Source organism: Triticum aestivum, chromosome 3A, assembly GCF_018294505.1.
Source record: "Triticum aestivum cultivar Chinese Spring chromosome 3A, IWGSC CS RefSeq v2.1, whole genome shotgun sequence".
NCBI classification, from domain to species: Eukaryota; Viridiplantae; Streptophyta; class Magnoliopsida; order Poales; family Poaceae; genus Triticum; species Triticum aestivum.
In genome coordinates, this window is record NC_057800.1 from 557798288 (window position 1) to 557824876 (window position 26589).

The 26589-nt window shown below is 44.3% G+C and overlaps 1 protein-coding gene across 5 annotated transcripts in view; it reads left to right on the forward strand.

The window, feature by feature from the left end:
• The window catches only part of LOC123062205 (protein MON2 homolog), a 40299-nt gene extending 16664 nt beyond the window's left edge, over window positions 1-23635 (forward strand). For 3 of the 5 annotated variants that reach the window (XM_044485605.1, XM_044485609.1, XM_044485610.1), the window contains 31 exons: window positions 8891-8954; window positions 9066-9214; window positions 9291-9415; window positions 9506-9563; window positions 9783-9880; window positions 12690-12777; window positions 12864-12929; window positions 13002-13061; window positions 13155-13241; window positions 13369-13543; window positions 14415-14461; window positions 14548-14679; window positions 14752-14880; window positions 14952-15004; window positions 15083-15131; window positions 15346-15404; window positions 15956-16104; window positions 16176-16330; window positions 16485-16613; window positions 16701-16786; window positions 17296-17411; window positions 17507-17619; window positions 18509-18632; window positions 18713-18831; window positions 19551-19755; window positions 19849-20020; window positions 20724-21048; window positions 21199-21338; window positions 21436-21557; window positions 21686-21887; window positions 23148-23635. In XM_044485605.1, the coding sequence (XP_044341540.1) occupies window positions 8891-8954; window positions 9066-9214; window positions 9291-9415; window positions 9506-9563; window positions 9783-9880; window positions 12690-12777; window positions 12864-12929; window positions 13002-13061; window positions 13155-13241; window positions 13369-13543; window positions 14415-14461; window positions 14548-14679; window positions 14752-14880; window positions 14952-15004; window positions 15083-15131; window positions 15346-15404; window positions 15956-16104; window positions 16176-16330; window positions 16485-16613; window positions 16701-16786; window positions 17296-17411; window positions 17507-17619; window positions 18509-18632; window positions 18713-18831; window positions 19551-19755; window positions 19849-20020; window positions 20724-21048; window positions 21199-21338; window positions 21436-21557; window positions 21686-21887; window positions 23148-23226 (3675 nt within the window). In that variant the 3' untranslated portion in view covers window positions 23227-23635. The remainder of the gene's footprint in view (window positions 1-8890; window positions 8955-9065; window positions 9215-9290; window positions 9416-9505; window positions 9564-9782; window positions 9881-12689; window positions 12778-12863; window positions 12930-13001; window positions 13062-13154; window positions 13242-13368; window positions 13544-14414; window positions 14462-14547; window positions 14680-14751; window positions 14881-14951; window positions 15005-15082; window positions 15132-15345; window positions 15405-15955; window positions 16105-16175; window positions 16331-16484; window positions 16614-16700; window positions 16787-17295; window positions 17412-17506; window positions 17620-18508; window positions 18633-18712; window positions 18832-19550; window positions 19756-19848; window positions 20021-20723; window positions 21049-21198; window positions 21339-21435; window positions 21558-21685; window positions 21888-23147) is intronic. The other 2 variants (XM_044485606.1, XM_044485608.1) reach the window with 2 other exon arrangements.
• Window positions 23636-26589: the final 2954 nt, after the last annotated feature.

The following is a 26589-nucleotide window of genomic DNA, read 5'->3' on the forward strand; positions in this document are numbered from 1 at the left end:
CCAGACTAGCTTTTCTGGGATATTTGAGAGGTGGGTGTGGCGGAGCAAGCGCCAAAGCTCGACATACTGGACCATGGCGGCAGGGCCAAGGGCACCTTGGATATCCTGTACCCCATGATCGAAGCTGTAAACCTTCCTGAATAGTGCGGGATTTGTGGCGTCGTCGAGGGACCATCGTGACGATAAGTGGCGCAAGCTCGGTGATGCAGCAGCCGGGGACCTAGTGATCCGTCCAAAAAAGATGAGAATGGCCATCACCAAGCTGCCAGGAGGTAGATGCGTGCACAATAGCGTTAACCTCGTCATGAGTTAGAGGAAGGTGACTGTAGGGACGGTGCAGATCAGTACGTTGTAGCCAAACCCACCAGGCGCGTAGAGCCAGACCGGCACAGTGAAGATCCCGAACTCCAAGGCTGCCGAGGTGCAAGGGCCAGCAAACTCGAGGCCAGTTGACCTTGCATTGTCCACTGCGGGCATCCTTGCGTCCTGCCCAAAGGAAGCCTCAGATCGCCTGGTTCACCCTCTTGAGGATGGATTTGTTGAGCGCGATGGCGACGAGGAAGTGGTTGGGGATAGCACAAAGAACGTGCCTCACCAGGGGCAACCGATCGCCGAGGGATAGCATAACAACACGCCATGTGGGGATCTTGCCTTCGATCTTCTCGGCCAGGGGAAGAAGAGCGGCTGTAGGCACCTTGCCAAGTGAAACGGGCAAGTCGAGGTATCGCACCGGGAAGGAGGATATGGGGCAAGCAAGGTCGCTCTGGATCGTGTCGACGTGTTCTTCAGTACAACCAATTGGGGCGGCGGAGCATAGTGACTGCCTTGTTTGCTCGTCTACGTGACAACGCTTGCGATTTGCATGGCTCAAATGTGGTGACGCGAGCTCTGCATTTTTGCGTGTCCATGCCGCACATCGCCGTCAGAAGAGCCATATCTTCTTACCCAAGACTGCGGACTGCACCGTATCTGAGCCGGCTGCCCTTGCCGACGCGGCCTTCGACCACTTCTCGGCCATCATTGGATCTTCTGATGAACGTGCTTTCTCGCTCGCCCTAGAATAGGTTCACCCATGGCACTTTGATCTGGCGGCTCTTGACCATTCTCCGAGGATGAGATTTGGCATGCGTCAAATCCATGCCCATGGGCAAGGCACCGGGACCAGATGGGTTCTCCGCGGAGCTCCTTCGTGCATGTTGGAATATTATCAAGGACATTCTTGACGCCTTTGGAAAGTTCTATTCTCTCAATGCCTGTGGCTTCGAGAAACTCAATGAGCATTCTTCACCTTGCTGCCCAAGCGAGCTGATGCCGAGTCCCCGTTTGACTATCGTCCGATCAGCCTTATTCATCTCATTGCCAAGCTCTTTGCTAAAGCCCTCTCCCTTCGGCTTGCCCCTCGTCTCGGAGGCATGGTGTCCACGAACCGGAGCGCGTTCATTGCCGGGTGCAGCATCCAGGACAACTTCTTGCTCATGCAGCAAACCGCTCGCCTCATCCACAACCTGAAGGTCCCTCTCATGATGCTCAAGCTCGACATTGCCAGGGCATTCGACTCAGTCTCGTGGCCATTTCTTCTCCAGATCCTCAGCCACCTTGGCTTTGATCCGTGCTGGCGTGAGTGGATCTCCATCCTCCTCGCTACGGCTTCGACTCGAGTGGCTTTGGTATCCATGCTTGTGAATGGCGTGCCAGGGCACCCTATTTCCCATGCCAGGGGCCTTCGGCAAGGTGATCCGCTTTCTCCGATGTTGCTCACTCTCATCATCGACGTCCTAAACTCCTTGATTCTTCGTGCGGTCGAGAGAGGAATGCTTCGGCGTCTCACTCCCAGGCACATGGCTTCGAGTGTTTCCCTCTATGCCGAAAACGGTAATTTTGATAGTACCCTGGTTTTTGTTTCTCTGAGCAAGTTAGTGAGGCACGTCCTGTCACAGTATCTCATGAGTTATCCTCAGCCTGGCCCTAGATATCGTGATGCCGTGTATTTGAGTCACCTAAGTTCGGTGAGACATCATAATACTTCCTCCTGTTCACCCTGTAGGTCTAACCACACAATGCACACAGGCCAATAGACACAAGGCTAATCTAACACTTAACATGTATGAGCCTATGTTGCCCCTATTAGACGAGGTGATCCCACTGCCCAACATTCTATGTCTTATTTCAACCAACGGTCATTCTCTACCAGCATTAAAATCATGGGCTAACATGGAAATAAAAAACATAGTAACTGGCACTGCAGCCTTGATGAGTTGATTCCAGTTGAATGCTATTTTTATGAAAGACCATTCCTAAGAAATTTCTTATATTACAAAACGGAGGAGTGGAGATTCACCTGGCCTGTATGGCTGGGCGCAATGCCAAACCACCTGAGCTACACTTTTCTTATCTTCTGTCATCCATAAGTGCATTTTCCAAAGTTTTCTTGGTATGTTCATTCTTGTTTCCTTATTCTTGTTTTATACTCAAGTTAGCAGCATACCCCCGCTTTGACTTCAGCAGCTCTCCTTTTAGCCACTGTTCAGGATATCGGTAACTGGTACCATATCTGTCGGGGGCTGATAAGGGATTAATCGGCGAATCGGCCATTTAACTAAATATATCGGTAACCCATTTATCGGTAGGTTAACTAGGGCCATATTTATATATCCGAGGCTACATAGCAACATGCATTCTACTGAATGTCTAAATATGCAATCCTAGGCTACATAGCAACAAGGAAGAGTGTTACATTGATGTTCTGATGATGTCTAGATATACATAGAAGAGCAGCAGCAACAACAACACAGCAGCAATAATTGTACATCACTATCTAACATCAAAGGAGAGCAGCACAACAACAGTACGTTTTTTTTTGAGACAATCTCGCGAAGCTTTTATTTAACTCGTCACAATGTTTACAGGGACGAAAGATAGATCACCTGGGTTGCCTAGCCACACACGGCGGCCAACACCAAGTGAGAGAGCATGCTTTGCTAAATTGTGAGCCTTGACATTTGAGCTCCTAAACTCATGGCTAAAAAAGCAATTAACAAAATTCTTCGAACGATCTACTATCTCCCTAATGATAGCTCCGTATACCGCTGCACTCGGCTGCCCAATATCATCGATGACCACTTTGCAGTCCGAGGCCACCGAGATCCTGTTTTCATACATATCCTTTGCCAGAGCTAACGATTCCCGCACAGCCAGGGCTTCAAGCGTCGTAGGATCATCAATGCCATGAAAGGTAATCGTGGACGCACCCAGGAAACCTCCCTAGTGATCCCTGCACACCGCTGCCACCGACCCTATGGGTCTGGTTCTCATGAGCGCTGCATCAACATTGATCTTGCATGTTCCATCTTTCGGTGGTACCCATTGGTTCAGACGAGGTTGAGCCACCCTATGTTGCCCTTGTGGTTTTGTTAGTACCTGGAGATCGTTGAGAAAAGAGACCACAAAAGCGTTTGTTGCATGTGGTGTTTGGTGCAGGCCTTCGTGAATCAGTTTCCTCCTTGAGCTCCATATTGCCCACAAAGTTACTCTAAGTCTGGTGAACTCGTCATGTGATAATGTGTCCTTCATCGTGAACAACCATGATTTAGCACTTGGGTTGACGCAAGTAGCCATTTGGCCGACCAAATTCTCCGGTGCTAGAGCCCATACGCTCCTTGACATGGTACAGTCGAGCAAGGCGTGTCTCCAGGAGTCCGCCGCCCCACATATCTGGCATGCCGGCGAGGTAGCCATGTTGCGGTGGTGTAGTATATCATATGTGGAAATCGACTCCCTCGCCAACCGCCACAGGAACACACGGATTTTGTTCGGAACCTGGGTGTGCCAGAGAGACGTCCAGTTGCTGCTCTCCTCGAAGCTAGAAGGCCCCTCGGTACCATATAGCCAATTTTCACGGCTTAGCTTGGTACATTGGATCATGCGATATGCCGAACAGACGGTGAACATACCTCTCTTCTCTCTACTCCATGCCCAAAAGTCATCCACTCTCCTTGTGCATAATGGGATCTTGAGTATGGCCTCGGCATCAATAGATATGAACACTGGACGGACCAAATCCTCCTTCCACGTGGCTGTAGTTTGATCTATGAGCTCATGCACGCGGGTAGGTGGATCTTGAATCAGAGAAACTATGGGCCTAGGGATACCATCCCTCGGAATCCAGTTATGTTCCCATATCATCGTGTCCTCTCCCGTAGCGATTCTCCTAATGATTCCTTGCTTCATTATGTCCCTTCCATCAATTATTGCACGCCAGATCTGCGAGGGGTGTGCACCCAGCTCGGCCTCCAAAATTCCCGTCTCAGGGAAGTATGCTGCCTTCAGAATCAAAGAGCTCAAAGTGTTAGGGTTATTCAGCACTCTCCACGCCTGTCTGGCAAGTAACGCGAGGTTAAACATCTCTAGGTCGCGGAAGCCCAGCCCTCCCATATATTTTGGCCTCGTCATGATCTCCCATGATACCTAGGCTGGTTTCCGTTTGCCTTGCTTGCTACCCCACCAGAACTTCCGTATGATGGATGTGATATTTTCACACAGGCCTCTCGGCAGGCGAAAGCAGGCCATAGAGTAAACTAGGATTGCCTGAGCAACGGATTTGATGAGCACTTCCTTTCCTGCTGAAGATAACAGCTTCTCCATCCACCCCTTGACCTTTTCCCACACACGGTCACGAAGGTATTTAAAAGTGCCATTCTTTGAGTGCCCCACATCTGTTGGCATTCCCAAATATTCGTCACTCAAAGATTCTTTGTGGACTTGAACAGCCAGCTTCACACTCTCCCGGGTTGCCTAAGGACACCCCCTGCTAAAGAATAGTAGACTTATCATTATTCACTCTTTGACCCGAAGCACCACAATAAGCATTCAATAGGTTTGTCACCGCATCCGCTCCCTCAACACTGGCTTTGAGAAACAGCAGGCTGTCATCTGCAAACAAAAGGTGGTTTACAGCCGGAGCTGTTGGAGCCACCTTGATTCCTTCTAGCACTAATGACTGAGAACTGGATTTTAAAAGGCACGAAAGGCCCTCCGCTGCAATCAAAAACAATTAAGGGGAGATAGGGTCTCCCTGTCGAATACCTCTGGAAGGTTTGAACTGGTCTAGTTTCTCTCCATTAAAAAGAACTGAGAAAGACACTGACGATACCATGTGCATCACTATATCAATCCATGCCTGTGCAAATCCCAGTTTGGCCATAATCGCCCTCAGATACTGCCACTCCAAACGATCATACGCTTTCATCATGTCAAGCTTCAGAGCGCATGTGCTGTTACTCTTTGCCCTAGACCTCTTCATGAAATGTAGACACTCGTAGGCACATATGATGTTGTCAGTAATTAGCCTGCCTGGGACAAAGGCTGACTGCTCCTCAAAGATGATGTCAGGCAGTATTTGTTTGAGTCTATTTGCCACAACCTTTGAAGCTATCTTATATAGGACGTTGCATAAGCTTATAGGTCTGAATTGAGAAAGGAGAGTTGGGTTTGTTACCTTTGGTATTAGCACCAATACCGTATCATTTATACTCTCCGCACTCTCCTCTCCTCTGACGATTCTAAGTATCGCCCTCGTGATCTCCTCGCCACACAAAGACCAATGCCTCTGATAACAATGAGTTGGAAAACCATCTGGACCCGGTGCTTTCGTCGGGAACATTTGGAATAGGGCCACTTTCACCTCGTCATTTGTATATGGCGCGCATAAGATATCATTCATGCCTGCTGTCACCTTAACCGGAACATGAGACATGACCTCGTCAAGCCCTGTCACACCCTCGGATGTGTATAAAGTTTGATAGAAATCATTAACCATCTCTCTAAGATCTCCAGGGTCGTCAATTAGCACACCAAGCGAATTAGCCAGGGCTTTCACCATATTCTTCTTGCGCCTGATGCTAGCTTTGAGGTGAAAAAATCGCATGTTCTTGTCCCCGGAGGCTAGCCACTCAATTCTTGACCTCTGTCGCCACATCAGTTCCTCCCTGTGATATAATTCGACCAGTTTGTCATTGATTTTTATCTCCACATGTGAAGGTCCCGACCTCGCAGGATCGCCCCTAAGGCGTTCAAGTTCAAGTTTCAAAGCTCGGATCTCTTTCCGCACGCTACCAAAGGTGTCTTTGTTCCACTTTGACATGTCTGTAGCTAGAGCAGCCAGCTTGCGCCGAATCTCCTCCACAGTGTGGCCCGAGTGCTTTGAGCCCCACTTCTCTACGATTGTCTCCTGCCATTGTTCATGAGTTTCCCACATGGTCTCATACCTGAAACCCTTACGTCCAGTTGGCGCGCTGGGCTCATTTATCTCCAGGAAAATTGGACAGTGGTCCGAAGTGGCCGCCGTCAGGTGGGACAGGCTAGCAAGGGGAAACTGAGCACTCCATTCTGCAGATCCAAGCGCCCTATCAAGTCTGACACGTGTGAAAGTGCCGCCCGCAACCTCCTTTTCGAAAGTCCAAAAACGGCCTTTGTACCCCAAGTCCATCAACATGCACACGTCAACGGCATCTCCAAAACCCTGGATCTGGGCATTACTCCGCTGCCCCACCCCTCGTGCTCATCCGGACGCAGAACTTCGTTAAAATCTCCAATGCATAGCCATGGCAATGCGCTTTGACTACTTATGTTTTTTAACACTGTCCAGGTTAGTTGTCTCAACTGGGTTTGTGCTTCACCATACACACAAGTGAGTCGCCACGGATCTTTCCCAGGGTCGAGAATTGAGCAATCAATATGATACACAGAGTAACCAAGAATCTCCAGTTTTATTGGATTGTTCCAGAAAATACCAATGCCTCCACTCCTCCCTTGACTATCTATAGCAAAACTATTATCATATCCCAAGGTTCCAGCAAGTGCTTCTACCCTACCTCTTTCAATCTGAGTTTCTACAATACAGAGAATAGGGGGGGGGGCAAACTTCTTCGCTAACTCGCGAAGCTCATTAACTGTCGCGGCGTTGCCCACCCCGCGACAGTTCCAGCACAGGGTATTCATTGCGCCCGGCGACCCTCTAGATCGGAGGACGCGATGTGTTCTCTTGAAACTTGACCGCTAGCGAGATTTTTGGAGCGTTCTCGGAGGCTGCAACAAACTTGGCCCGCTTGGGTTCCTGCTTGGAGTTTGAACTGACCTCCACGGGTGGTGCTAAGAGCATGAGTGCTGTATTTCCGGTCTTCACAGGGGCTGCAGGCGCCACCTGTGCCTGAGAGTTTGATGATTGGATCTTCTCCACCATGTCACCCTTGGTGCGCTTGCGGTTATCCTCCACTTCTGTCATCGCAGTGTTACGCTGCGTGCCCTCCTTCGAGTAATCCCCCGGTACTGTACTCCTTCCCCCTGACTGGCGAGTTCGCCCAGCGCCTCTTCCACGTCCTCCGCGGCCACCTCTTCCTGCTGATCGGTTCTGCCCCGGGCATGGACCAGCACCCCGGAACCATTCTGCTCTTAAGTTCCTTAAAAACTAGGGCCGACTTTGGATGTATGCCGTCCCCATGTTCCTTGAACTGGTGCCCCAGGTGGCCACACACGGCACACCAATCAGGAAGCCTCTCGTACTTGACCTTGAAAATTTGCCGCTCTTCCCTGTGCACCAGGCTCACTGCATTCTTCAAGGGCTTGAACACATTAATCTTGATTCTGACCCTATAGAAATTTCCCTCAAAGTCCCGCGACTTGGGTTTCGCATAGACAAACTCTCCTACCTTCCTGGCTAGGGCTTTTATGAGAGGGTAGAAACCATCAGGTAAATCATGCACCTGCATCCATAGCTCCAGAGTATCCAACTTCACCAGCGAGGGTTTTGTGAAACCATCGTATTCAGCCATAATCACTGCATTGCCCTTGTAATTCCATGGTCCCTCTTGCATCGCCCTCTCCCAATCACCGAGACACGCAAATTGCATCGTATACAGATTTTCCTCCAAGGGCCGTATCTGAACTGGCTGCGCTAGATCCCAGGCAGCTCTCATCGTCTTGTAGAAGCCATATTGGCTGTACTTCTTCTCCGTGTGGACGCGCGCTATGGCCATCCATCTAGTCGTCTCTGGCGGCAGCGGATCCTCCTGATCCACTACCACATCGTCCATGTCCTCCTCCTGGAGTCCAAGCTCGCTCATGAGCGCCTCCAGGTCCTTTGCCTTGGAACTCGAAGCCGATTCCGCCATGGTTGCCCTAACCTAAGAAGTTTCGATCGGGTGTTGTCGCCAAACCCTAGCCTTACCCCAGACCGAAGGAGCGTGTACCAAGACCGGGCCGCACTGCTCGAGTGCGCCGTGATCAGTCCGAGCACAGCCCTACGGCGAAGACGGGGGGAGGGTAGCCGGAACCCTACGGGGCGATCCAATCGCCGCCGAGGGTAGAAGAAACCCTAACGAGAGGGAATCGCTTGCTTTGATAGAAAAATCGCACAGCAACAGTACTACTTGTACATTCTTGGCATAGGAGAGTGGTTTTGGGCCAAAATATGCTGCCCAGTTAATCGGCCCAGACGATAATTCGGTCTGACAACCAATAAATCGGCTTGTCAGACCGATTAACTGGGCTTCCCAGTTAATGGGCCGAATAGGCCTTTCTCATATCGGAGGGGGGCCGAATAGCAGTTAACTGCAGTTAATCGGCCAATATTTGTAACAATGCTTTTAGCTAACTTCCTATCTTAGTATCCTGCTTTCATTAATATAGAGAAAAAGAAATCATTGCTTGCTTAATTCTCTGTTTGCGTGCAGGCGTAAATTTGGTCTTTGTTGTTTACATAACATATTGTCAAATCTCGCTGGTAAAGTCTTACAAGAAACAGTGGGTTTGACATGATGATGCCTGTTTGTCGTCATTTTGTTTCTAGTGCAATGCTACATTCCTATACATATATTGAGCACACATTCTATTATAGGCTTCAGATTCAAGCGAAGAGACTCTTGCAGCTGTTGCTGGAATGTTCAGTAGTAAAGCTAAAGGTACCTTCTACAATGTTCAAATTCCGTTGATAGTTTACTAACTCTGTTATCTTCATTTGTTTACTCAAATTGCTGAAAATACGAATAAAATGAAACTGATATGATTTACAGGGATTGAGTGGAGCATGGATACCGATGCATCAAATGCTGCTGTTTTGGTTGCTAGCGAAGCACATACCATCACTCTTGCCCTTGAAGGCCTCTTAGGTGTAGTTTTCACCATTGCTACTTTGACAGACGAGGCTCTAGATGCTGGTGAGGTAAGACCGTAAGAAAGAAAGAATTATTTAGAAGAATTTGGGAAGGTAAATTTAATAAATGTTTTTTGCCTTTTAGCTTGAATCACCAAGATGTGAAGTGGATCGTCTGGTATGTAGTGGACAATCAGCTCTTCTTTGTGTCGCCATGGTCAATTCAACATGGTTAACCATCCTGGACTCCCTTTCACTTATTTTAATGAGGTGAGATCCATATTCAAACTTACATTTTTCTTGTACTTGAGGTCGTTTTCTCGTTTTCCTATGCTTTGCTCATGGGAATCAAATTAATAGGTCACAGGGAGAAGCTATAATATTAGAAATACTGAAAGGATACCAGGCATTTACTCAGGTGACCATAATAGTCTGTTTTACCTATTGCTTTGGAGAAAAACCCTGTTTTAGTGATCTTATAGCATGACACCCACTTGCTATGGCTTTTAATGGGATGCTGATGTTTGTTGTTTCTGTTTTATCCTTTCTAGCCCCATTGTCTGTTGTAGTCCTTTCTACAGAATTATACCAATTACCTTTTCTTCACCATGATAATATGGCATACAAACTCTTGCAGGCCTGTGGAGTGCTCCGTGCTATAGAGCCATTAAACTCTTTTCTAGCATCGCTTTGCAAGTTTACAATCAATAACCCAAATGAAGGAGAGAAGAGAAGGTATGCCACTGGCATCTTGTTTGTTAGAATAATACCACACTTCTCTACGGGGAGCTCCTCTTAAGTCTGTCTTGCATTTTGAATACATGATGTCTTTTTCAGTATAATGGGCTTAGTTACTATATACGCATGTCTAAGTGATTGTGGTTTGTGGTCATAATACTTGTTCACCTGATGGGTTCCAGCCATGTCACCTGCTGATCATTAACTTCAGGGTCTATATAAAGTTTTTTTTTTTTGAGAAAACGCAAAAGGCTTGCGTTTCTTTGTATTGAAAAGATAGAGTTTGTTACAGCCTCCTAGGAGGAATGATTACAGGCATGAATCAGTGGACGTCCCAGGTTTGAGGGAGGATGGCGCGCAGGCCACGGGCTCCAGCCGTTGCCCAGAGTTTGGCTTCGTCTTTGATCTGTACGGTCTGTGCGTTGGTCGATGGAGTTGCGCCGTTGAACACGCAGTCGTTGCAATGCTTCAGGTCATCCAAGGGATCAGCAGGGTTGCGGTGGTAAGGCCTTTTTGCATGGGTTTCGGTGTGTTTCGCCGCGCCGAGCACCACTACTCTGATAGGGATCCCTCGGTGGAGGGCACGCTGCATGTCAAGCGCAGCCAGGACAATATCTCGTGCCATACTTGCTTGGTGAAGGGGCATTCCAGGATCAGGTGCTGGATTGATTCAGGCGCTTGGTCGCAAAGCGGGCAGCGAGGAGGGTGCGGCAGTCCGCGACGAGCAAGGCGGTCGGCCGTCCAGCAACGTCCCAGCTGGGCAAGCCAGTGGAAGAATTTCACTCGCGGGGGCGCAGCTTCCAAGCAGGGCAAGAGGTCGAGCCATGGAAGGTGGCGAGGTAGGCGGACTGGCTGTGTAGGTACCTGCCGCGTTCCACTTCCAATGCAGGCGATCCGGCTCGGCAGTGAGTGTGATGTGCTCGATCGCATGCCAAGTAAGCAGGTATTGGCCGATCTCGCGGATCCCAAGGGTGCCCTGTATGTCCGATGCCCATTGGTGCGCATGCAGTCCGTCTGCCACCGTCCTGCTCTTGCGGCGGTGTTTGGGGATGAGGGCGTGTAGCTGTGGCGCTAGTTCTGAGATGGCGCGCCCATTGAGCCAACGGTCTTCCTAGAACAATGCACGCTGGCTGTCGCCGAGGATCATGGTGGTGGACGCGAAGAAGGCGCGCTCCGCAGCTATGAATTGGAGGTCGAGGCCAGACCATGCCCTGTTGTCGTCCGTGCGGGCGAACCAAAGCCATCTTGTGCGCAAGGCCAAGCCTGTGCGCTCCAGGTCGTGCACCCCGAGCCCCCCAAGCTGGGTCGGGCGGCAGACGCGTTGCCAGTTGACGTGACAGTTGCCGCCGTGCGCCTCGGTGCGGCCAGACCAGAGGATTCCTCGCTGGACCAAGCGCTGCTTATGCTGATCCCAAAGCGAGCTGACGCAGCCGGGCTGGGGGATTACAGGCCCATTAGCCTAATTCATCTCGTCACGAAGATCTTCGCAAAGGTGCTCTCCCTTCAACTAGCGCCCAAGTTGAACGAGCTAGTCAGCCCCATCCAGAACGCTTTCATCCCGGGACGAAGCCTTCATGACAATTTCGTGCTTGTCCGGCAATCGGCGCGCCTTCTTCATCAGCTGGGTGCCCCGCACATCCTCCTGAAGCTGGATCTTGCACGGGCATTTGACTCCGTGTCATGGCCGTTCCTGTTTGAGGTCTTGCGCCAGTATGGCTTCAGCGATCGCTTCCTCGGTTGGATTGCCACTCTCCTGTCGTCGGCAAGCACAAGGGTTCTCCTCAACGGCGTGCCGGGACCCGCGATCTGGCACTGCTGCGGGCTTCGTCAAGGCGACCATGTGTCACCACAGCTCTTCGTGCTTGCCGTCGACACATTGGGGCGCCTCTTCCGTCGCGCGGTCGAGCTCAGAGTCCTGCAGCAACTGCACCCTCGCCGCGCGATCCCCGCCCTCTCGCTATACGCGGACGATGTCATACTCTTCTGCCACCGCACGACGCACGACACACTCACCGTCCGAGAAATCCTGCAGCTATTTGGCCGGGCGTCAGGCCTTCGGGTCAACTTCCTGAAGCTACGATGATCAGACATGGCTGCCCCGGCCATCGCCAACCTTGGCTGCCCTATCGCGGCGCTGCCCATCACCTACCTGGGGATCCCACTCACCCTTGGACGCCCATCCGCTGCACAGCTGCAACCCCTCGTCAACAAGACCGCTGGCAAGCTCCCCACCTGGAAGGCGCACCTCATGAACAAGGCTGGACGCCTTGCCTTTGTGAAATCGGTGCTGAGCGCGATCCCCATTCACCAACTTCTGGTGCTCGCGCTGCCGAAAAAGATCTATATAAAGTATTTAAAAAGAGTTTCCTTTCTTTGGGTTTGCCCCTAAACCCAATGTCGCTTGTTCTATTTTGACTTGCTCCCTTGCCATGAGCGAATGGGAATGGATCAGAGGCTGGTGGGATTGACATGATACGGTACGATTCACTATACAGCTGCTGATGAGCTCCAGGCCAATAATCTGAAGCACATGGAATTTATCCTAGGAAGGAAAGACAATTCCAAATCTATTTTGTCTACTATGAATCTCATGGAGTTAGATCCTGGCTTTGGATGATTGCTGATTATGTTAATGTGTCAATTTGAAATCTAAACTTTGCCATTTAAGTGTTGGGCCAGCACATTTATTATCATTTTAATATTTATGTGATAAATTTGTTTACACTAGTGCTTGAGCTGTCTATAAAACAAAGCCATAAAGTTTTGCATTAACCTTGTGCGCTTCTTCTCTTTTTATACCTGTTAGTGGTATCTTGCTCTCTCCTGGATCAAAGAAGCCAGAAACTTCAATGGATCAGCGTGACAGTATTATTTTGACACCAAAAAATGTGCAGGTAACGGGCGAGATTTTCAGCTATGTTGTTTCCATTGCCTGCTCAATTTGTATTACATATCTATAGTTGGTATTTTTTTAATCCAGGCATTGCGGACACTTTTTAATGTGGCACATCGATTACACAATGTCCTGGGCCCCTCCTGGGTTTTGGTAAGTAGAGAATAAGATTAACTAGCTTTAGTTACTGTGATATTATATATCTGATTCTTTAAAACTTTTAAGGTCCTGGAGACTCTTGCAGCACTTGATAGAACCATTCATTCTCCGCATGCTTCAACCCAGGTTGTACAGTGTGAAGTTGTTAAATTCTTGTACTATCAACATTCTCATAGGTCTTTAACTTTTCTGAAGAGGTGCAACAAATTTTACTGACAGGAAGTATCGGCTTCTGTTTCAAGACTCTCAAGAGATACATCTGGACAGTACAGTGACTTCCATATTCTCTCTTCTTTAAATTCTCAGGTCAGGAGGCAAACATGATATTATAGTTAGTTTTTCTTTTGGGTCATAATGTTTCTTTTTTGCTGTTTTCGTCTCTTAACTATATTTTGCATTCATTGAATGCCATTTTGTTTCTTTGTGGATGTAGTTGTTTGAAAGTTCAGCCTTGATGAATGTAGCTGCAGTCAAGTCACTTTTATCTGCATTGCATCAATTGTCAAGTCAGCACATATCAGGAAATTCTCAATTATCAGGCCAGCAGATTGGGAGCATTGCATTTTCAGTGGAGCGCATGACATCGATACTTATCAATAATCTGCATCGTGGGTGCTTTCCTTCTTGAAGCATGGATATGTTCTTTTCATACAAAATGCCTATTGAAATCAGTGATGATCTTAATGTTCTGTGCTAGAAGTACTCAAATAGATATACCCCCTCCATTCCAAAATATAAGGTGTATTAGTTTTTTCAAAAGTCAAATATGTACATGTTTGACCAAGTTTTTAGGAAAATATATCAACATCGACAGTACCAAATTTGTATCATTAGATCCATCACTAAAAGTATTTTCATATTTTATTTATTTTGTATTGTATATGTTGATATTTTATTCTATAATCTTGGTCAAACACACACAAGTTTGACTACACGAAAATCGATACACCTTATATTCTGGAACAGAAGGAATATTTGGTAAAACAAAATAATAATTTGTGACGGATCAAGTATAGACACAAGAAGATTCATTTGCATAATAAAACAACAATGTTTGCTATTTTCTGCTCTATTTTCACATAATGAACACAATTTGCAACTTGTGTCATTTTTGTAGATGTGTGAACACTCGTCTTGCAGGTCCGTAGTAGGCTATTGTGTATTAAATATATATCATCTCGTATCCATGCCGATAGATCACATTAAATTATTATCCTTGTTTTGTGAGCGAGCATGTTCTGACATGAAATATGGCATAACAATTTACCAGTGCGTGAAATGATTATGTGGAAGAATGAGCTTTGAGTTATAGATGTGAGAGCTTTCTAAGGGCTTAACAACAATGCACTGAACTTAATCTTAAACTTTAACTCGATAGTTACAACTGAATGTGCAGTATAGTTAGGATATAAAGGTTATTGATTCCATAGTACTGTGTCTTCATTGTTTCTTACATTTACTTGTTTCATCATGTTACAGGAGTTGAATCAATATGGGATCAAATTGCTGCACACCATCTTGAGGTAGCAGTGCATATTTTTGTATTGACTGTTAGCTTTATTATTGTCATTTGTAATGCCACGATGATCTTGATGATGGCAACAAATTGCAGCTTGCCAATTGCTCCAACCCACAATTACGTAATATGGCGCTTGATTCGTTAGATCATTCAATTTGCTCTGTAGTGGGTTCTGAAAAGTTTCAGGGAATCAGTTCAGCACCTCATCCTTCGAAAGAGTACCAAGTAAGAGCGCAAAAATTTACCTTATTCATCTTCTGTGATTTTTTCTGACATTTTGAATTCGGTGCTTGCTAGTTGGTCGAAGAAAGTGAAACACGATCATTCGAGTATGCAGTTTTATCTCCACTGGTGATCCTTTATTCATCTAACAAGAATATTGATGTACAAATGGGTGCACTGAAAATTCTTTTGCATGTTCTTGAGGTACTTACTTTGTTCTGTATGTCTTCCATTTGGTACATCATACAATATACTTCTTACTCGTACTGTTTCAGAGACATGGTGAAAAGCTGTCCTATAGCTGGCCCAGCATTCTTCATATGTTGAGGTGTTACTGCAGTTCATGCTTGATTTGTTTTCTATTTTGTATTTGTTACCTGTAGTTCCTTACGTCCATTTTTTCTAGGGCTGTTGCCGATGCATCTGAAAAAGACGTCATCTCCTTAGGTTTCCAGGTAAATTCCAAATCACGGTCTTTATGTTTGGCTTGACATGGTAGTTTAATCGAAAGTTTGTAGCCCACTTCGGAGCCTGTACTATTGACCTTTAACACCAGATTATGGATAATGTTCACTTCTAAAATGGAGAACGAGCCAACAAAATATATATGTTTTTTTAGTTATGCGAATAATCAGTTTGGTAGTCTCAACAGTCACTTTTTTTTTACAGAGTGTACGTGTAATCATGAATGAAGGACTGGCGACAATACCTGTACAATGTCTTGATGAGTAAGTCTTGAATTCGCTGTGCTACCAGAAACTATAAGATCTCCATTATTATGTATAAGAAAAATCTCTTTTTGATAGCTGGTCGGGCACCAGCTCTTAAGGGCCTGTTTGGATGGGTGCCCACGGCTGCCCTGCCAATTTTTTGGCGTTGACCAATGGGGTGGACACGCGTTTGGATGACAGCAAAAAATTTGGATCCTAACCAACTTTTTGGTCACCTGCGCAATCTGCACCTGATTCCACGCCCGCGTGGTGGTGAAATCCTGGTGGCAGATTCGCTCGCCAAAAAATTGGCACAACATCATTTTGATAGGGTTCCTATGGGCACCAACCAAACAGGCCCTAAGTCATTCACAGAAGTTACAAACAATAAATGCACTAAGTCAATAATCCTTGTTTTTTACCAGGAGATTTATTGCATACAAAATTTATGATGCCTGAGCTGTAAAGTTAATGATGCTCATAAAATTGAGCATGGACATGCAAAGTTCATGAGTTGTTTATAGTATCTGCTTCAGTGTTTTCTGATTCTTTTATGCCAACAAATGCAGATGCATTTTGGTTACTGGGGCGTATGGTGCCCAGAAAACTGACATAAACATAAGTTTGACAGCAGCTGGTCTTTTGTGGACTGCGACCGATTTTATCGTGAAGGGGTTAAGTGGAAGGTCTGTTCAGAAAGCTAATCACTTGAATGAAGGTACATGGGCACTTCAGATAACATTACCATTCCTTTTGATTTTCTATACTTCATACATGCTCTCATTGCAGAGGTTCAGTTGGGTGTATCAACGGAAGAGGGAGATATACCAACCAGTGAGGAAGGCGTCAAGAGAAATCCCTTGCAACAACTGGTTGATTACAATAAGCTGTTCTTTTCAGTTTTTTCTGTCCTTCAAAAATTAGGTGCAGATGACCGTCCTGAGGTATGTCTTTTCAACATGCCATTCGTTCTGTGCATGGCCATTCATGATTTGCTCAACATCTTCTGAGTAGCTTATTGGTGATTCCGTGGCACAATTGATAATTCTTTGACATGTACAGCCCAGCATAATTTATACAATTTTTTTATATTCCAAGGTTCGGAATTCAGCAGTTCGGACTCTGTTTCAAACTCTCTGCACCCATGGTCAAAAACTTTCTCTAAGTATGTGGGAGGATTGCCTGTGGATATATGTTTTCCCAATGCTAGAACATGTTTCCCACTTGGTAAGTAATGTAGCAACGCATGTTTTGATCTTTCCCTTGAATCTTCTTCACGTATAATTAGCCCCTAATTTTTATATTATTTTTCAGGCATCTACCTCTTCTAAAGATGAGTGGCATGGGAAGGAATTAGGAACTCGTGCAGGGAAAGCTGTTCATATGCTTATCCATCACAGGTTTTCAGTCTTTGAAAGCACTGTAATCAGATTATATTTGTTCGATATGATTTTTTTGTTTAAAGTAAAAAGGCCACCTCTGTTATTTGGTTAACTCCATTATCTTTGGGTCGCCCCACAAATTGGAAGTTAAGTTGGTCATTGAACCTACTTCCATCTTAATCCTGTAGGCTAACTTGTTTTGATTTTAGCGCATGTGCACGTCTGCTCGTTGTAGGAAAATAGTGAAGTTTCCACAATCCAAAAAGCAAAAAAAAAAAAAACTTCGTGCACGCACGTTCATGTACTCTGATTAACTACGCCCACCTTGTTTATCTTAAGAACTGAACCTGAATGGATGTGAATTAATACCGTTGCTCTTACCACTAAGCCACATGCCCATTCGTGTTTAGTCTTACTCATTCTGGCATCAAACAGCGTTGAGTTCCTTGTGAGCTTTCATGTTTCTTGGTAATTTCCCTTGTTCTGCCCTTTTATTTATCTGATGGATTGTTCTTTTGCTTATCCAGTCGAAATACAGCGCAAAAACAATGGGATGAAACTATTGTTCTTTTATTAGGTGGTATAGCACGGCTTTTACGATCATTTTTCCCTCTCCTCCAGCAATTGAGCAAATTTTCTTCCGGTCAGTTTTCTGTAGTGGCCATTATGCTTATGTTGCATACCAGTTAGTAAATTACCAATAACTGTTATTGACATACTGTGCTTAAAATTTTGCAGGTTGGGCAATTTTGCTTGCGTTTCTAAAAAATAGCATCTTAAATGGTAGCAAGGAGGTAGCTCTTGCAGCTATTAATTGTTTGCAGACATTTGTTAGTTCAAACTGTCCGAAGGTTCTCTCTCTCTCCCTCTCTCTCTCTCTCTCTCTCTCAGATAGCTTAGTACAGTTTGTAAGCTAAATTGAATTGTTGAGCTGTCATTATTTGCCTGTTCAAATTATTTGTGATGGTGAAAGCTTAATGTTGTATTTTTCTTTATGGGAACAACCGAGTGTGCTACCTACTGTTCTCATGATTTGAACACTGTTATGACATGATCTCGCCTTTGCTATCCCCTTACCCCCTCTAAATTTATACAGAGTTTTAAACATGTTCTCGCATTTGCTATCTCCTTACCCCCTCTAAATTTATAGTTCTAAACATGGTATCGTATATGTCATCTCATGATATAATAGGAAATATAGAAGTCAAATTAATGAAAGCACTAACAAAAGATGATTCGAGTCTGTATTGTCGATAACAACTTTGTTCGTGAAGCAAATAAATCTGTTATTTCTGGACCAAACTAAGTCAAACTGGAACTGTTTGACCAGTGACTGGATAAATGGAGTAATTGGCATTTTAGATAAGTTGTGTAATTGTGGATGTGTTTACCATCTTGGCAATGGAAGCTGTGAGCGGAATGTAATCACCTGATGACTGCTATTACGACTTATGAACTGCAGTGGCTGTTTATGTTTTTTGTTGCATCTGAAAGAAACAAATCAGATGTTTTCACAGCTATGCGGGGGCAGTGTAACTTTAAGGAGCCTACTTGTTCTTCAAAGATTTAAATATTTTATCTGCACTTCCCTATTAAAGGACTTGATTTACACTTTCACAGTGGTATAAATGTCATGTCTTGGACTTGTCACCTTCTTTTATTTTTTCTGCTAAAAACAAGAGTACATGTTTTAAAATCATCACATATACATGTTTGATGTATAATTAATAAAAATTTCAGGGCAATCTAGAATCCTCCTTTGTCCAATCCGTTCTTGATATTTACGAACTTGTTCTTCAAACTTCACCAAACTATAAGAGTGACTCAGCTGATAAGGTGAAGCAAGAGGTCCTTCGTGGTCTTGGTAAATTTCTGGACTTCGTAGTTTGTGTTGATAAGTTCCATGTGTTGCAATGAGCTACTAATCATGTTGCGATCATGCAGGAGATCTTTATGTTCAAGCGCAATCTCTATTTAATGACGACATGTATCTAAGGCTCATGGCTGTTATGCATCTAATGATTAAGAGTTCCATGAATTCTTCAGATTATGACAGTGAATTGGTATGCTCGTGAACTCCAATTTTATTAGTATTGTTTGCTACACTGTGGAGTTAAACGTAGAATTCTAGAAATGTCCTGTGTAAACTGTAAAGTATGTGGATATTTTCCCTGGTTAGCCATGCACAGTGGGGAGCGGGTTATGTTTGCGTTTGTAGAAAGGTAAAATGTGGGCATGATGAGTAGGACTTACACAACCATTCGGAACTGGCTTTTCCCCACTGTTTGAGGTCCAACCAGCCTGCGATTGGAATGTTTAGTGGTGTGTTACTGCCGTCTGCAAGTTGCTCGGCTTACAACCATTTTTGACGAGTTCCAAATGTTTTGACTGGGAACAACTAGTTTAATGTTCCCTTTCCGAAACTAACAGTGGCCCACAACAAACCTTTCTCTTGTTTTTATACCCTGGGTAGGATAATACACCATGAAAGAAGCTTTAGTCTCTGTTTTGTCTTTTAGATAGTCCCAGAAGGTGCCTTTTATTCCATGGTTCTTTAATTTTACTCTTCTTATGATTGACAGAAATACATGCTGTTCTCAATAAATAAATAAATTCTGTGGTACTTCTTTTGTGACAACCACAAAAAAATTCTTTAATCTTCATTTCCCTCATATGTACTCTTGGATTTTTTTTTTAATTCCATGTTCCTACCTTGACAACTTCCATGCTGTAGAACAGGATGTATTGAACTTCATAACTCACTTAGCCTTTTATGCTTTAGGGTAGCATCCCTGCTGTGCAGCGTGGTATCTTAGAAATTATTTCTATGCTACGCCCAACAACTATGTTATCATCAATGTGGTCGCCCCTCCTGCTTGAGCTGCTATGCTATCTTAATGGAGAAGAAAGCCCCCTGCACAGGAATAGTAAAGAAATACGTGAACAGAATTCTGATGCACTGGCCAATGGCACAAAACATGCTTCTGGTAAGACATGTTATCATATCTTACATACATGTTTGTGTAATTTAGGAAATATGATATCTTGAGCAATTTGTGTGTAATTTATCATGGCTACAGTTGAACGAGGCCATATCAATGGCAGTGGCACAAAAGGGGATACTGTGGTGGGCTGTGGCTGGGGCATTCTATTTATAGAAAAGCTTGTGCCAATCATGGTCAACCTTTTCCTGGAGGCTCCACCAAATGAAAGGTGTAGTGCCTCACCACAAGTTATTCAAGGTGTTGGAAGGTAAATTGCCTTAGCTTTACAGCCTTACAGTCCCTAGCAAAGCTTTGGGGGTAATAGTTATGTGGTAAACCTGTGCATCTGGAATTCCTTAGCTTTTCATGTGGTAAACATAACTTGTATCGGTTGTAGTTATAAAGATAAAATGCAAAAGTAAGAATATTTTTCCCCAGTGAAGATCATGTGCTTACTCCAGAGTGTTCATACTAATTACAAAGTCATGGAAGGTTAATTTGGAACCATCTAGATAATGAGCCTATGAAATTGGATTGTGAAGCAGCACAGGGCTGTCGAGGAGCAACTTCAACATGTTGTGCTAGATATTGCTCTAGAGGCAGAGATAGGCTCATATGGCAGCAGGAGTTCAATCCAGAAGCTCCTAGAACACAAAATCTATGCCAAGATCTTAGATAAGAACGCCAAGTTCTGTTAGTAGTGGGTACATAGTCTGAGTTATAAAACTAGAGGCGAGGACCTCTATTTATAGGCTTTGTGAAGCCTTCACATCTCAGCTTCTACTCATAACTAAAGACTCTAGAAAACATTACTTAAAGGACATCTCAGCTTCTAACCCATAGTTAGAAGACTCTAGAGAAGATTACTTAAAAGTTTAAGAAATCAAAATTGACTTTTTTTCTTTACCTTTCTCCTATTGCCCCTCATCAGATTGTATATTTACTCCTTACTCTGGAAATTGTTAACGCAGGTGCATGAACACAAGGAGAGACAATCCCAGGGGTACCCTTTGGAGGGTTTCTGCTGAATGCTTCAATCGTGTTGTGACAGATGAGGTGAGGCAGGAAAATGCTGAATGTGGAAGTGACATGAATTCATATAGACTTTCTAGAGCTCGCTTCTGGAAGGAGGTTGCAGATGTATACGAAACCTTTCTTGTTGGATCTTGTGGGCGTGTGTTGTCTTCAGATGTTCCTTCAGCTGACTCTGCTACAGCTGATGAGAGCCTTGAGATGACTGTCCTTGCTGTTTTTGGAGACAGTGTTCTGAAATTGCAGAAGGAGGCTCCTGTTGAGGTTTGTTCATAAATAAGATTTATTTCTTTAGCTTTGCAGTTGTACATGAGAGATAACTAGTTGTGGCTTGGAAGGGTTCTAAAAAATCTGTCCTTGTAAAGGCTCAATTGTGTCCATCTAACTGGTACTTCAAATGTCTGTTCTCTCCAGGTATTGCAAAGGCTTGTGAACTGTCTTGATCGTTGTGCATCACGAACAGGATCCCTACCTATTCAAACTGTCGGTCTTCTACCATTGCACTGCAGCAGATTTTCTCTGGGCTGTTTGCAGATGATGTTTTCTTTATGCAGGTGCGGCATTTTTTTTCTATTTCATTTGCTTGCTTATACCAACTGCCAAAGTGAGAGTACACTTAGACACAATGTTAACTTGTTCCTATAATTGCAGTTGCATATCGAAGACAAGCTCACACCCTGCAGTATCAGAAACCAGCAAAGTTTCTATTTCCATTCTTACAAAGCGATGTGAGGTTATACTGGGTCAGTTTTTAGCTGATGAAAATGACTTAGGTATTTTTCAAAATCGATGATGATTTTATCTTGAGCTTCCTTTCATAGTAACGTTGTTGCATCACTAGTATATTAATTTTCTACAACAATGCCCCCAATTTTGTAATGATAATGTTATATTGTTGCAGGAGACCGTCCATTGCCTAGTGTGAGGATTGAAGAAACGGTTTGTGTCCTTCAAGAGCTTGCTAGGCTAATATTAGATATTGAGACAGCTAATGCTCTCAACATACCACTGTACCTGAAAGATGCTTTACGGGAAAACCAGTCCCATGGGAGGGCCCATTTGTTGTCGTTGCTTCCCACTTTCTCTGAGCTTGTCGTCTCAAGGTGAGAGAAGGGTTTTCTAGTCCTATAGAGTTACTTGGAAGTAATATAGAGCTAATGTTCCAGACAGTAAGAAGTACCTAAATTAGGTAGATAGTGATTTGTGAAATTGTTAGCAAGTAATGCAAAGTTATGACCAAAGTTACCACTGGTAGTTGCTGTACAGTTCACTAGTTGCTGTCAAAGAGTGTACAAAGATTGTAGCTGCAATTAAGTAATAAAAAGCTACCCAAGTAACATGTAGAATCGCTAGTAAATAATGTTGATCTATCTATCCCTGGCATAACTGAGAGGTCCCCAATAGCACTATAGTTTCCCGTACAATCGTTGATAGTCGCCAGTACATAACACAAGTCATTGATAGTTGCACAAATAACACAGCTGTGAGCTGGCACTGTAGAGCTGTGAGCAAATAATATCAGAGTTACTCTTTGGGGATACAAACTGACTAGCAAGTTACGTCACTGATTTAAGTAATAGCCGCTTTCTGACCATAAACTAGCTGTCAGCTGAGAAATAACTTGTTGTTCCATCTCCAGAATGTAAGAACTGAAATGTCGTGTAGATCACTGCAAGTGTCAATCTTGTAGACCCAGTTTGAATGATCATTTAAAGGTTAAAACTGAAATGGTCACAAAGTATTGGGCACTCCTTTGTTATGTGATTGCATTAGTCCTTCGAAAAAATCAGTAGATCAGTCTCTAAATTAATACGATGAACACAGTACGCAGCAATACTGATGTTCTAGAAAAAGGTGGCGACGTAGGACAATATCGTTTGACAATTCACGGAAAATACCCTCATGGGTGTTATCTTTCCCTAGCAGGAAAAATGTTGCCAACTTGCTATAACTATTTGGTTCTATTTACCGGTAATGAACTAATGGATAGCTGATAGTTGCTGTTAGTTGATCAACTCAACCAGAATTGTGTTCCTGAATTTTCCCATTAATATCAACAATTGTTTGTATAAAATAAGAATAAATGATTCCTGTGGACTATTGTTTTCTTAAATAATGTCTTTCATACAATACATGGTAAGTTGTAGAATATGCATAGTTCATAGGATTTAGGTAGGATCTCAGATTCTATGATTCAACCCAACCACATCATCCTATCAGAATATATCCTACTCAGTCGAGAATCTCAATCCTCACAACCGTGGTCAACATGTAATCTTTATCTTAGCTTTGGGTTCATTTGAGCCATTATTTGTCTGCTTACTCTTTATATTTACACTGGCATTCTGTTGTCCCTGCATCAGAGAAGCCAGGGTTCGGGAGCTTGTTCAGGTGCTTCTCAGACTCATCTCCTCAGAGCTAGGACTGCAACGCCTGACGTAAAGATGAATGATGAACTCCGTTTTTATTCTTTTGCTGGACTGGAATGCTATATCTTCGTTAGTATTCCACCTCTTCATTTACATCCATGATCCTGTATATCCGTCATTACGGGCGAGAGGCGTTTGAGGAATCAGATCTATAAATGAATAGGGTTGTACATGTAACATTTTGTTTTCTGTTTCTGTAAACATTAGGTATATAGCCAATATTTTTCATGTTTGACGTAGCAGTAGTCAACCTCTAGTTGTGACAGTAACTTGTATTTTGAACTGTGGATTAAGGCTGTGATGGTGTTGATACAAAATAATGAACCGTCTACACTGATGAATGATCTGTAAGCACATTCGAGCCACTACAGTTGTATTTGTCACCTTGGCGTGTGATTTTCATTTGGCCAGAGGTTTTATCAGCTCTCGAAAAATGGTTACCGGATACATACTCCCTCGGTCCCAAAATAATTGTCTTGACTTTAATGCAGCTTTGAAGTTGTACTAGAGTCTGAGACACTTATTTTGGGACAAAGGGAGTATATTATATGTATAAAATTTGCACGGATGTATAGTGTTAGCCTTGTTTATTTGGGCTTTTGCTTCTGCTTTTGCAACTTTTTCACTTTGGCCAAAAAGCCGTAAAAACTCCTAAATACTCCCTCCGTCCCAAAATAAGTGACTCGACTTTATACTAACTTTAGTACAAACTTAAGTCACTTATTTTGGGATAGAGGGAGTAGATGCTTTTGGAGCTTTTATGGCTTTTGAACTTTTATAGTTTTTTTGGTCAAAGTGAAAAAGCTGCAAAAGCAGAAGCAAAAGCCCAAACAAACATAGTGGGAACTTTTTTGCTTTTTAAAATGTGTTCTTTGTGGACCTTGTTCTAAAACATGATAAGATTTGCAACAAGATATACATAGTACTCCCTCTGTTCCAAAATAGATGACTCAACTTTGTACTAACTTTAGTGTAAAGTTGGATCATCTATTTTGGAACGGAGGGAGTACAAAAGTATAGTTTTATAAACAATCTAATTTGGTGTTCTATATAATATGTTCTTCTACAAACTTGATCAAACTTGAAGATTTTTACTTAGGACAAACCTAGAACATCAATTAATCAATTTGGAACTGAGGGAGAGGGAGTACTAGCTAAATACTCTTGTGTTGCTATGGAAATTAAAATGACCATGCATTGCTATCGAAGTTCCTTTTATTGCATGAGTTGGTTGGCTAGTGGCATCGTAGTTCCTAACCTCGTGTAATTAAAAATGTACATCAATTGAATTAACTACACAAATGTTTGTGATACAATTTTGTTATTCAATTGGGAGTGTGGATTACCAACTTTGTGTAAATAAAAATCACCACATCAATCACGTTTGATCCAAAATCACCATAACATAGCATGTCTCATGTCGTATATCAAGCCTAACCAAAGGCATGCAACACGAGCTCAAACACCATCGTCACCAAAGAAATCATCTCCAAGTCCACCACCATCTCCTCCTTGTCCACCATCTCCACCGTCACCACTCCAATCCACACGGCCATCACCCCATCTCCACAACCACCACCACCATTCCAAAGAGAGACCTCTGTTTGGGTCAACATTACCCCACGAGTGAGCTCCAAAGGCCTTTTTGTCATGGCATCCATTGTGGTTGGATTCATGAACATCATAGCACGTTCTTTGGCCTACTTTTCATTCACAAGCCTGTCCTCCTCGAGTGTAAGCCTACACTCCTCCCTTCAACTTCCTCTCTTCGGCCGCCAACTTTGACCTCCATTTCTCCTCCAACATCTTGAGCTCATTCCATCTTGTTGTCTTCTCTTCTTTGCGTTTGGCCGCCAAGGCTTTCTTGGTTTCAATCATGGCCACAAGCTCTTCTTTGTATATGCCATCGTAGGCTCCTGTGATGGCCTGGCTTATTAAGGATGATAGACTACTCATATCAATAAGGAATTCCTTCTTTTCCGGGAGCCCATTCGGACAAAACTCCAAAGTTAAGCGTGCTCAGCTTGGAGTAGTGTCAGGATGGGTGACCGACCGGGAAGTTGCTCCCGGGTGCGCACGAGTGAGGACAAAGTGCGCAGAAAAGACTAGTATTGATCTGTGGGGCCAGTCTAGATCCCGCCAGGAGTAACGACCACCGGCGGGTGTGTCCGGGGCGTTACAGCTCCTCTCTTTTCCAATCTTGTTATCATTCGTTCTCTTGTTTGGATTTTTATCCTCCTCGTCATCTTCATCAACGGGCATGCTTAACCTTAAACCTGGGCATCCTCCGGGTCGGTCTTAGTTCGAGCTGGATTTTGCAAAGCCCGGCCTCAAAATTCCAAGCCTAGCCCGGCCCGAAGCACATGAACAATGCGCTTTTTAAATTAAAATAATAAATTTCAGGATATTTAAATGATATATTATACCTGTATTTCTAATAAAATAGTCATTTATGCCCTGTTCGGGCCTTTTTCGGGCTTTCGGAGCCTGGCTTCGGGCAAAAAAACTGAGCCCGCCCAGACCGGATGTCGGGCTTTCGGTCGGGCTGTCCATGCCCGGGTCTACTTAATCTTGATCTTTTCAGTATGGTCTCAGAGTTTCTCCTAATCCACTTCTCATTTTGGCAAAGTTCTTTATAGCAATGGTGCAATGTGAAAGGGCTTGTGACCGTACTTCTTGTTGCGTTGCTTGAATAGATCTTGGATGATAGGCCCATACTCTGAGATTTGCACACCACCCAGTGGCGCATGGTTAACTTGATCAATACAACCGGACCATCATTTGCATTGGTCTTGGATGGTACCCTAGCGGTGCCCATGAGAGCCTTGTATGCGCTTGATGTGACTTCCATAGTGTTGTTGTAGTACTCGACAATCCTACACCAAAACCGGTCCTTTGATCGATCTGTTTCCACCTGATGCATCAGGTGACACGTTCATCCAAGCGTGACACAAAGCAACATCTTCATCTTGATAATAGTTGTGAGTCCTTGATCTTGATGGTGCCTTCACGGTTGAGTCTCCATGGGATCATCAACCTCTTCAGCCTCCTCGGCCTCGGCCTCAGCCTCCTCCCCCTCCACTTCGGGCTCGTAATCCTCCTCGTGCTCTTCTTGTTGATCAAACACCGAGTCATAGTTGAGATCTTCAAGCCGAAGCATATGTGACTCCTCCAAAGATGACAAGAATTCGGCCGCGTTCATCTTCACACTAGGAAACAAAAACAACAAGCTCATCACCCTACGACCGCAAGCAATCACCAAACAATGCACCAGTCAAAATGAAACGTTTATTTTTTTACCCTGATGGCATTTTGATGAGGAACACTAGATGACAAAAAACTATATGTCAGATTTATTTGGCTACTTCTAGATGCT